This window comes from Elaeis guineensis, chromosome 13 (genome assembly GCF_000442705.2).
Source record: "Elaeis guineensis isolate ETL-2024a chromosome 13, EG11, whole genome shotgun sequence".
NCBI lineage: Eukaryota > Viridiplantae > Streptophyta > Magnoliopsida > Arecales > Arecaceae > Elaeis > Elaeis guineensis.
Window position 1 is genome coordinate 73,465,505 of NC_026005.2, and position 13,102 is coordinate 73,478,606.

General features: G+C 34.1%; 1 protein-coding gene across 1 annotated transcript; it reads left to right on the forward strand.

The window, feature by feature from the left end:
• The first annotated feature begins 7,655 nt into the window (after positions 1-7,655).
• On the forward strand, positions 7,656-12,577 carry LOC105056054 (uncharacterized). The gene is made up of 2 exons (XM_010938115.3): positions 7,656-7,987; positions 12,027-12,577. Exons 1-2 carry the CDS (start codon positions 7,777-7,779, stop codon positions 12,362-12,364), a joined length of 549 nt encoding a protein of 182 aa, XP_010936417.1. The 5' UTR covers positions 7,656-7,776; the 3' UTR covers positions 12,365-12,577.
• The last annotated feature ends 525 nt before the right edge of the window (positions 12,578-13,102 follow it).

The following is a 13,102-nucleotide window of genomic DNA, read 5'->3' on the forward strand; positions in this document are numbered from 1 at the left end:
GTATTAGGTCAGTTAAATGGCTGACTTGTTTTGGAGATAAACAATGACATAAGGTAACATGAGGAGACGCTTGTTTGAAGGAGGTCAGTAACCTTTCTATCTATTCCTTGGCTTGCTTTGGCGATATGATTTTAATTATCTGGTTTCAAGGGCTTTGTCCCTTGTTTGTGCTGATAATGATGAGCATAGATATGGCGTTATATCCTCTCATGATATCTATGTCCTTTGATATTTGATTCAGAACCCACAGAATTTAATGGTGGAGGTCCAGTCCTATCATGTTGTTCGTGTTTATATATGATGCACTGTCGATTATGAAACCAATATATTAAACATCATGGGCCCTAGGAGAATGTTCCTGTGAACTTTTGCAAAAGAAACTTCTCCATTCATTTCTTTTTTTGAAGTGTAAGTGGAGGAAATGAGACTACTTCATTCATTTCAAAGGAAAATAAGATAGAAGGAAAAAGTTTTAACTTTATCAAGAACCTAATAATTTTATCTTTATCAAAAACCTAGTAAGTTATCTCTTTCACTGTTTCACACTGTCATCCAACAATATTAACTACATTGTCATTTTCAACTATAGACATCTTTCAGTTTTGTTCTCCTTTTTTTCCCTTTTGTCTTTGTCTAGTGGGAAAGGCACCCTCTAGATTTTAACTGGAAACTTTTCTCAGCTCATGTGATGAGAAGAGGGGCTTGGAGCTAATATTTTTTCTTTTCTTTCATTTCTTTTTTAAACATGTGGAGGACATGATTGTTTAAACTACTGCAACTTACGCTGCAAACAATCAAATAGAGGGTCAGATCATACCCCTTTTCCCTAGTTTCTTTCACAGTGTTATTTACCAACCTTGCAAATGTTCTACATTCCAATGAATTTCAGGTCTGACCATACTTGTGCCACGGTTGATTGGTAAGGGCATAGCTTAGAGTTGTCAATAGATTAGCAAGCTTGAGCTTAGCTAGAATATTAATGCTTGTTTTAGATTTATTAAGCCGTACTTGAACTAGCTTCACTGGCTTGAAATTAATTTCATGCCAAGTTGGAAATTAACAGGCTCAACTCCATCAGGCTCAAAAATATTATATCATATGAATACATATGCAAGTATATCTATCTATATCTATCTATCTATCTATCTATATAGATATACGATAGATTCATATTAGTACATATGCAATATTTGCAACCGTATAAAAGCTGATTGAATACTTGGTTAAACTCTCACAGAGCAAGAGAGCATATCTCATAGTATATTTAATAATTTTCTATATTTTCTTCTGATTAAATATTATTATTTTCTAAATCTAAATATTTGAATCAGTTGAATGTTAAAATTTAATCAATCTCAAGGTTGATTTGAAGCTATCAAATTGATCAGATTACAGTTTTTGGCTCTAGTAAGTACCAAGAGCTCCCCAGTATGTCCCCAACGTAGAACTAATTAAAGACATACTTGCATGGATCCTTACAAAACCTATAAAGGTTTTTTTAATATAAACTATGATTGTTCTATTAGCTGTTATTGAAGCCTTTGTAAATATATAAGAAATATTTTTGGCAGTTAACCCCAAAGCAAATCTAGATTACAATGATTACTTTTGAAATCATTCAAAAAATCAAGGCAAATTTAGATAAGGAAAGCAAATGTGGACTATGCAGACAGCAAACAGGGGGTAACATTGCTGCTCAAAAAATAGGGCGCAACAATGTTGTAACCAATAAGACTGCTTTACCATTGACTAAGTTTATATTGTTTTGTGCATTTCCATGATTGTTTCTTGCGTGATTGCTATCAGTTGAACCATAAAATCAGTGAAGTAAGAAACAAGGGGAGATGGCTCAGAGTCAGAGAAGTCCATAGAATTGACTGATGGGTAAGTAGGATGGTGTCCTAACAAAAACAATTGACAGAAAAGGATGGAATGTAAGAACTGGCTACTCCATAATTCAATAGGTGACTTCTGAGGAAGGTTGGGGACAGACTTTGAAAACAGGAGAGGGCCTTTCTTATATTTTAAGTTGCTGACACTTGGACATGCTTCAAATCTAACCACATGGCTGTTTTGTGATATATGAGTTGAGTGAGGGGAAAGTTAGGCAACCAACCAATGGTTGTTACCACCATCTTTTCATCTCCCCTTTCCTTTGATAGGAGCTAAGAATTGCCCAAACAAAAACACCCATTAACTCATAGGAAACTGCAGTGATGCCCATTTCTAAAAGATGTTCTAGTACCTGGCCTCTTTCACATGTAATTACGAGGGTAACCTTTTCCACATACTTCAAATCCATATGAAGGTGCGATGGTTTTCCTAACTCTTTTTTTTTTTTTTTTAATATATTTTTTTCTTTCTAAAGACTATCCTACATTTTTTTGGGTCTTATCATTTGCTCTTCCTTTTCTTCAAATTGTCTACGCATGTAGGAAATCCTTACTATTGCACTTCTCGTCCATTTTAAGACTCTAATACTCCTCTTATCCTCTCAAAATCCTAATAATTAACACCAACAAGAGTTCCCCACTAAGCTACCTACAGCATGCAATCTCCTTTCCATATGCATTGGATATAAGAATTGGATCAAAAAACCTGAGAATATGTAATCTTAAAAGCTTGCTACCGCTATTTCACGAAAGATCGACATGTTATATATATGTCATCGATTTCTTCCAAGATAAGTATCATGCTTAATTATCCGGACTTTTAGCCTACTTGCATCACAATATACGATAAAGAAGATTGTTGCTATCTAGTGCAATTCTTCTTTCAGATCATTAGAAAGAAGATTATATTAAACAATTGAGAAAGATAAAAAACAGTTACTATTTTGTGTAGCTTGAAGCATGAATCACATGGGAGATTCTTACTAATATGGTGTGAGTGCAAGATTTGCATACATGATATATATATATTTTTTTCACAACTAGTGGAAATTTTCCTATGATTAAGGGCCAATTTAGAAGGTTGGAGAAGCATAAGTGAAAAGTTGATGTGTGATGATTGTGACACTTGTCGGCAGGTTGCTAAGCTGGCCATGTAAAGGAGAGTCCTATGAACCCTAATTGAGCAAGCATGCTCGGCTAACGCTGTACAAAATGGGTTTAAATATGAGGAGGATCTCGGATCCATGGTTTTTGTGCTTGGGGAGGCTCAGCCTTGAGAGGATAAAAAGGGTGGTGGCTGCCTATTTTGGGAATGTTGCAGCCAATACTTTGGTTTCGCGCATATATATTACAATTCATTGGCCGATGGTGGTGGAGGGGACCATATCTAGTCTATTTATTAGAGAATGTTTTGTAGCTTGGGATAATGGGCAGATGATGGACTCCTCACCACATGAAGGGGAACTCAACTTTTCCTCCTTGCCATGAACACCTACCAGATGGGTGTGCAGGGCTTCCATACCCTCGTAGCATAAAGTCATGCCGTATCATCTGAATTCAAGAATGGGTAAAAGAAAAGGTGAGTAAAAGTCTTCAGAAAAGTTATAGGGATATTCCTTTAATTTTTCACGATTTACATTTACATCTTAATTATTTCAATTAGATCCCAAAAGTTATGAATTAGTTGCAATATGGCTCAGATATAAACTCGGGCTTTATTATCATTAGCTATGAGTATGAAATGACTAATGTACCTTCATATTATCATTTCCATCAAAACATAATTCTTCTTTCAATCCAACTGACACGAGTATTGACATATTCATGGATTCTTATGGAGATGGATAGTTGGGACATATTGCAATCAAAATCTAAGTTTTGAAATTTAATTTAAAAAAAAATCATTTGAGGTATAAGTGTAAATTATGAAAAGTTGAAGGGGGTGTCAGTGTAATTTTTTTCAAAATCTTTCAACACAAATTAACTACTTTGCTGTGACCTCAGTATTATCCCAATAGTCTATATCTAAGTCTCCCCTTGGTATGATTATTTGTGGGTAGAGTCCTCTCTCAATGCATGAGGTTATTGCCATTGAGAGGCCAATTAATTAGAGAGGTAGTTTTCATATTTTGAACCTATGACACCTAGGTTACAATGTATTAGTAAGAACATAAATTTTTTAAAATTTTTCGCATGAATATTAAAGCAAAAAGAAAAAAAATTTGGCCTCACATGCTCAAGAGAAGGACTCCTGATGGAGTATGTCGCCTTTTTCGAGTTTGATCGGGAGGGGCATCCTAGAGCTGATCGAACTCTGGTAAGGACCCTAGGATTTATGCCTATAAATTTTCTAGCCATCTTCCTCAAATCTTCAGCTAATCGTTGGAAAAACTGTAGATTTAAAGGTTCTTTTCATTGAGTAATATTCGGTAAGTCACCGTCAATCAACAATCGGAATGGAGGTAAAAACTTATATTCTCTTTCCTCTTCTTTTTTTCGAATCTTAGGAAATCCTTGACAGCCAAATTTAGTCTCTGACTGCCAGATTTCATAGAGGACCAAACCTCCCCTATTTTTGTTCCTTCTTTTCCTTCCACCGAATCGGTTGTCGTTGCCAGATACTGTCTTGTCTTGGTCATCGAGAGCCACAACCACCTCTTGTCGGAGCCGCCTAAGGCGTGGCTGATGATGGCCATGGCCATGGGAGGTGGGTTGGTATAAGACCCCTTCCCCTCTTTCAACAAAGAAGAAACGAAGAAAATGAGAAAAAAAAAGAAAGAAGAAAAAGAAAAAAGAAAAGAAAAGGAGAAAAAAAGAGAGAGAAAAAAGAAAAAGATTATGTCTCTTCCCTCTCTCCTCTCCTACCTTCTCTCTCTACAGTTTCTCTCTCTACTTTCTCTTTCTAGATTATTTTTCTCTCTTCATAGATTTTTCTCTCCATAAATCCTATGGACTAGTAGAGTATCCAAATGTCTAGATAAAATCAGATCAATTGGTTGATCTTAGGAGGGGTTCTGAACCTATAGTGTTCGGATATTTTTTTATATTTTCTCCATCCTTAATCATATATAATTTTTATATTGATCTTGATTATATAGAAGTACAATTATCTATATAAGGTATCAAGCAGAAATACCATGATCTTGAGTTTATAGATCAAAGGATTGATCAATAGCTGTACTTAGGTCTAAGACTAATAGAGATAAGAATCTCTTTATATGATCATCTGTATATATATTTTTTATACAATGCATCATGATTTTGGCTTTATTTGGATATATAATTATTTATAATATATGTATCATATATTGACTATTTGATTGTTGGAAACATAAGATCCAATATTTAGAAATTAAACAAAAATATAATACAAATTATTGAATAAACTATTGAATATGTAAGAGGATTTGGACTATCCATAATATGAATCACCGATCACGGACCGAATCATGACATCTTGAATTGCTAGTTATGGGCCGAATCATGACACCCTGATTTGTCATCGCAGGCCAAAGTGCATACAGATATTTTGATTTGCCACCACGGATTGAAGTACAGTTATTCTGGATTACTACCACGGACCGAAGTATGGTTTATGGTTTACTAGTCACAGATCGTAGCGTGATCATAATTAGTCTAAACTGAAATATTATGATTAATTTAGAAAATATTAATAAAATATAAATGATAAGCCATATGAATTTATATGTAATATTTATGATAGATTTGTAATAATACATGATTTGTTATATATATTTATAAAATTATTGAGTTATACAACATATGAGTTTTTGTGGCTTATATTGTTATTGATATAGCTTATTCATTATTTTTGAATTATATTATTATATTGATGTATGTGTGATAGAAATTTTTATTAGACTATAAAGCTTGCAATCCTTCTCTTTTCTTTTTTAGAGTTATAGATTGCTTGTACTTGGCTAAGGTTGGGATCATGATTTTAAAGAATTGATTAGATAAAGCATCATCAATATTAGTTCGATGACTCAGTTTTATAAATTATATAAGCTACGATATTTATTAATATGAAATATTTGTTATGAATTGAGATTAATAGTGATCATGCGATCTTGAAGTTGTAGTGAATTTTAAGACTGCATATTTTTTAGGATCTTTTCCTAAGAACTGTGTGGCCATTATATATTCGACTGAGATACTAGGTTTAGGGCATGATAATATCCTTACCATTACACTCAGCCATGCTCTTTGGATAGAGTCCTCTCTTATTTTGTGTGTGTGTGTGTGAGAGAGAGAGAGAGAGAGAAGAAAGAAGAAGAAAGCTACTTCCTCCATTATCATCCCATGATACCATATAAATGTTTGTTTTTTTATAACTAAAATATTTTTAGCTCTAAGTTTTATAATTGTAGTCATTCTACTATTTCCTTTTTCGAATTTTGATAGCTCGTTGCAACACTAGAATATAGATATATTTAGTATTTTATTATTATAGATGTCATATACAGGGGAGTGTAAGCAAGTCAAGTTGGATTTGGAAGTGGCACATTCTAAATTTGATTAATTTATGAATCAAGTCAAAAATTGAATATGCCTGTTCTATTTTTCATTTGAATTCAATAAAGTTTGATATATATTTTGTTGATCTTTTAAATTTTGCGGATAAAATTTGATTGCAATTGGATAATTGAAGAAAAATAATAAAAATTAAAAATAAATCAAAATCTGGGTATATTAATAATTAAACAATATGTAGGCATTATCGATAACCATATATTTTGCATGAGATTTGATTGACAATCATATATAAAAAGTCCAGCAAAGAAACAAAAGATCATATACTTAGTAAACTAAGTACATCAATTTCTCATTTTTTAAGAAAGGTTGTGAATTATGCAATGTATTAGTTTTAGGTGAGTACGTGCTAGTTTAAGATCGGATATACAAGATGCCTCGTAAAAAAAAGTTAAATTCAGAAAATTTTGAGTCAATTATTGATCAAAAATAGGTCAAGCCAATCTACTAGAATCTAAGGCTACAAATAAATCGGATCGGATCAAGGCATGCTTGAACATGATCCAATTTGGTTTCATGGATGGTGTTGATATTGGGTCAGATGCATGGAAAATATTTTGAATCCAGCGGATCATTCGCATTTGGTTGGGGTCATAAGTATCCTAGATCTTTGGCCTTTCTTTGAACAGAGGAATAAAATATAGCAAGATTAGTTTGAACATCTTTCATTTAACAGGGGAGCGAAAGAAATGATTTGGAATATTTTCCACAAGTCAATTTGGGTCAGGTTAGGTTGGTTTAAAGTTTAGAAAATCCAAATCCAACCTAAAATGTGGAAAGGATTTCTCAATCCAACCTCTTGGGTCTTCAAGAATAGATTGGGTCAGATCTAATAGGGTTTGATTAGGTCGGGTCATGGGTTAACTCAATTTATTTGCATGCATTCATGTCGATACCTTGTTAAGCATGGGCATTCTTATCTTTCTCTTAATTAGTTGGGGTGGTTGCAAAATTGGAGCCTTGTATTCTCGTTGGCCTGCAAGCAAGTTTCCATACCTACTCTATATACCCGACCGACCAATGCAGCAACGTCTCACCAAGAACGGGGTGTTTCAGTCGTTGCACCACAAAGGAAGGAGCGTTAGCATGCCACCATCACAAGACAACCAAGTCCCATTCTTCTTTGCCAAAAGAAAAAAAAAAAAAAGGTCCCATTCTTGGAGTTCTCAAAACAAGTCAGGGCACTTGGGAAGTCCATACCCATTTATATATCACTCGGCATGGGTCTCACTTCGAGCAACCCAACCAAGAAACCAAGCAGCCAAAGAAGAGAAACAAAAAGAGAGTCCGTCACATATAATTACTGGCTCTTCTCAAATTATTAAGGATAATGTCCATGGTGCACGACTTCCGGTGCGTGTTGGTCTTCCTTCTCCTCTTCCTGGGCTTCCCAGAGATGCCCGCGCATCTCTCACGTGCGGAGCACGTGCACCTGGCCGGCTACGGGGAGGAGAGGCTCTCATCCGTGCTGATCACCGGTACCATTCTCTGCGACGCCTGTTTGCAACCCGGGTCCCACCTCCTTTCTTCTCATGTCCAAGGTCAGCCTATGCATACATCATTTTTGTCATGAATTTATTCACAGTAATTAGTAAGTTCATGATCATGTTATATCCAAATTATCATCGACATTAATTTTTAATAACTCTTGTTTTAGATACACTATGCATTAGTTATCTTCTTGCTCTTTCTTCTTTTCTTTTCTTTTCTTTTCTTTCCTTTTTTTCTTAAGACAGAAGGGTAATGCAACTTTCATTTCCTCCATTCTCGTGGATACCTTTCATTAATGAGAAAAAAAAAAAAAAGAAGCATAATGCAAAGGTCTGTAGCAATTAAATTTATATTGGATTACTGTTTATTGTCCCCATATCTTTTTTTTTTTTTTTTTTTTTTGATGTTCTAGCTTTACTATTTACAGTGGACTGCATATAGGTTATCTTACTCAAAACTAATCAAATGGTGCTTTGGCATGTGCCGCACATGTGAGAGGAAGATGAATGGATTGGAAGCCTTCTTTTTTCTCCTGGCTAAAGGAAAAGAGCAATACTTGGAAATAAAAGGCATTAGTTTATGATGGGGCGTGTTTGCAGAGGTCTAGAAGGTATGCATGGGGGAAGGTGGCGTTTCTCCCATGAGTGATGGTTGGACAAGATGGAGTTAGATGCAGTAGTTCGGTTGTAATATAAAGAGACTGGTTCTCTACACATGTGATGCATAGAGTCAAAATGGTGTCTAAGAGAAAAAAAAAAAAAAAAAAAAAAAAAAGAAAGATTCTCCTCCAGCAGGGTTTTGAACCTGCACAATCTTGAAAGAGAGGTGCCAACCAGCTATGCTAACCACCGTTGCAAAAAAATCAATCAAACAGATGGAGTCTCCTTTACCCAAAAAGAAAAAAAACAAAACAAAAGGAGGCTCATAATCTGGAATTGACGGGGATGGAGTGATAATGAAAAATTTACAAAAAAATTGGAACGGTTGTTAGACAAACTTTCGCATTATGATAGCAAGGATTATGTGAGGACTCACTAGATAGAGCTTATATCATTCGCATCCAAGTAATTTTAGGCTTTATCTTTCTGTCATGGGACCATAGTTGGCGGTAGAGATGAAAGTAGACAGGATAATATCGTCAGGATTTATTTTTGTATCCAAATCTATCCAAATAAAAATAAAAATTTAAGCATTCGCCTAATATTCGTATTCATATCTATATTTATCCAAAAAAAAAAGAAAGAAAGAAAGATAACTATCTAACTTACATCTGAATATTCACTTCTATTTATAATTCTATTTAATTTTATATAGCATTCATAAATTTTTAATAAAAATATATAGTCATATTAACATGCTATTAATTTGATTGACCATTTACTTAGTTATATCTTTGACTATGTAGCCATAAAGTTTAATTATCTGACTTATATCCATATTTTAATTCATATTTTGAATATCTGATTTGTATTTATATCATTTTAAAATAAATATAGATATAAATTTTTGTATTTAACTAATATCCATATTCATATCTATTCGTCACACAAAATAAGTATAAATATAGATATGAATATGTTGGTATCTAATCTATATCCAATCCGATTGCTACCTTAGTTGGGGGTTTGATGATTAAACTATGTTTAATTATGAGTCAGTCCTGTATTTTTAAGTTGTTAAAATTTGTTTAATCTATTTGAGTAAATTATGAGTCGGTCAAGTTTTCTAGCGCGTCATAGTATTATCCGACTTTGTCATCAATTAGGTATGCTCATTGGGACCTGGGTAGATGGCCTTTATCAATTGTAAACTGAGTAGAACTGAAGGAACTCAAGGATGACATCGATGTAGGAATAAGCTATGACATGCCACCATATACTCTTCCTCAGTAATCCTGGAGAGGTACTGTCTTAAAGCAAGAGGGCACAGTTAAAGCTAGTTTGAGATGTTTTCAGTTAATTAGGTGGTGGACTTTTGTCATAATATCAGACAAGGGCTCTCTTTTAAGGGAGAATGTTTTACAACAGTAGTTTGAACAACCATACAGAGGCAAATACAGAGGCTTATGAAAATAAAGGAGATATGAAAGGTGTGATACACTGTTTATGTTTTCCTATTGGTATGGTACACTGTTTATGTTTTCCTATTAAGTGAAGATGATAGTCTCCTTGATTGAGTTCATATTTTATACATAATGTAAAGCATGAGATTTAGGTAAAGAAGTTGCAACAAATTCCTGTTTTTCTCAGCTGTCCAATGTTTTTCTCTAGAACTGTAGGGCAAATAGCCTACATTAAGACACTGATATAGAGTGGAATATATTGAGAGAGAGAACAAAGTTCTTGGCTATTATCAAAATCCTAAGTGACATGTTGCTTGAAGGATAAGTGTTGGTTGTTGCTTCTTGCATGGTTTTGTTATGAGTTGTTCTAATAGGGTAGCCTAATTTTGACCATGCAAGTCCCACAAATTCCTAACGATTGGCCAGAAATTGGTTCAATATTAATTTGTATAAAACATACGGGATCAAAAGCTTAGGTTATAAGGAAGAGGGTAGGTAAGCAGTATGGATAATCCAGAAAGGAGGTTAAGAGAAGAAAGACAGTTTTGTGTGGTATGTCTCAACTGGGTCTGAGACGATCACTTTCTTCAGCTTGCTCTGTCAACTTGAGCAAAGCTGGCCCACGTATCTCATCTCATGTACCGATTTTAACACTCAGAAAATATTCTAGGGATTTTATGAACAAAAGTCACAGGACATTCAAGTATTTTTATGGTTGATTACTTGTATGACCGATCTTATGTTCTATTTGGTTCCAATAAGCTTTGTCGAACAAATTATTTGCAAAGCTGTTAATGAGAGGAAAAGATTGATGTAAAGTTGATAGTGGCTGAGGCCTTATCCTTTTTTTTTTTTTTTTTTGATAGAAGGCTGCGGCCTTATCTGATGAAGAGGTGAATGCTTGATTGAGCAACAACTTTCTTCATAAAAAAAATAAAATTAAACAAAAAGATAATTATATATATATATAATAATATTTTGTGAAGAAGTATTGGAACGTTGCAAATTCAACTTCTCAAATGAATTTTGTTATGTCATCTGCAAAGAACACCTCTTTATATTAAACTATATTATTAATATATGATATTATTATATTCTTACAATTAAAATCTAACATCTCTTGATATTAAATTATATTATTAATGTATGATATTATTATATTTTTATAATTAAAATTTATTTATATAGGTAGTTGAGAATATGAAGTGATTCTAAAAATTTGAATGAATATTATTTTATTATTTATATATAATTTTTTTTCAATCTAATCAGATCTAAAATTTTCGTACATCCGGCCTCTAACACATAGATCTTCGACTAGTTAAAATATAAATGACATGGTTCAGATAAAGCAAGGACTTTATTGCAAAGCGTATATATGTACATATATTCACATCTCTTTTTTTTCCCTTTACAACTCAAAACTTTACTATAAATACTCTGTTGGTGCACAACTTAAAGGTATAATTTTTCATTTAATAATGTGTACCGCCCATATTTTGGATGCTGTAAGTGTAAACCCCTCATTTATTTCCTTCATCAATTTGTAATGTATAATATGAAACGTTATTTTTAGCAACTAAAACTCCCGTATGATAAATGCAAGATAAGATGGACCAACCTTTCCCTCCCATAATTTGAGCAAAGTAGTCTTCCACCAAACTCATTAGGCATAACAAATTTTACATATTCAGTGATGGAGGTTCCTCAGTCTAAAAAGTCCACCACCAAAATTGAACTGCATACAAGGTCCTCAGAGCAAAATATATATCAAAAATGTGCCCCAAATCTCCCTAAAAGTCACCAACTCAAAAGCTCTTCTTGCACAAAATATGCAACAAATCAAATGTTCTGAGTTATTGTAAGTCTGGTAGTCTCTGTAAGAGACGCATATACGAACTTCTGAGCCTCTAGCAATATTAAGATTTTGTCATGTACCAATAGGATGGTCGACAAGTTGCTTGATATGATTTATTTGGTAAGACCCATCAATTATAAACTAACATGAAGTTGTCCATGGTTTGAAGGTGCAAAGGTGGCCATTGCATGCAAAACTGAAGAAAGGAGGAGGAAAGCTAATTGGGCGTATGGAATGACAGACGAGTATGGAGAATTCATCATCGACCTCCCTTCCCATCTCCATGCAATCCCACTGGAAGAGGATTGCATTATTAGGGTCCTAAGAATGCCCAAGAACTCATATTGCAGGCAAACGTCCGGCATGAATCACGTAGGAATAAAATTGTCTTCGGTTGGAAATAGCATCCGCGTCTATACTGCTGGAGTTGCACGGTTGGGCTACAGAACTGGACCTTCTCATGAGTGCTTGGAGAAAGGGCACAATGACATGGAAAGCGCATGGTGAAGGATGATGACGGTTTACAAGAACCATTTTATATGAGCGGAGATCTTATATGTATGGCACCTTGTTAGGATATATTCGTCCTTGTAAGATTTCACCATGAATGGTTATGTTCAAAAATATATTACATGTAATCACAGACAAAAAAAAAAAAGAAAAAGAAAAAGAAAAGGAGGAAGAGATCATGTGTGGATTATCGATGGTTGAAGTAGATGTTGAGATTGCCTGAGTTTTTACCATACCCTGCTCATTCATTGGGAGACAAACACTAGCTAGCACCAAGGAGAAAATAATTAAGAATCCAAAGAAATAAATATCATTGTAAGGACTCAAGATCTAATCACATTAAAAGGTGAGGCTTAAGCTATTCCAGAGGATATTTTGATCTTGTATGAATTGTCACGTCCCAAACCCAGCACTTGAGTTAGGCTCGTGATACGGCCACACAAACCCTAGAGCAGCACCTTAGGATCATTTAAGGCCTATTAATTTAACATTTAAAAAAAAAAATTTAATAACCAAGTAAATACCAAATCAATCCACCGAGTCAAAACTTTAAATCAAATGTAAACTTGTTCAATATAATTTATTCAAATGTTCATTGGTATCAGAAAACTTAAACTAACTAAACTACTAAAGGCTTCTGCTCTTATTTGCTCTCGCCCAAACCGCCCAAACTAAGCATCCTGTGAGTCTGAAAAAAAAATAAGAAAAAAATATGAGCTTCTCCAGCTCAGTAAG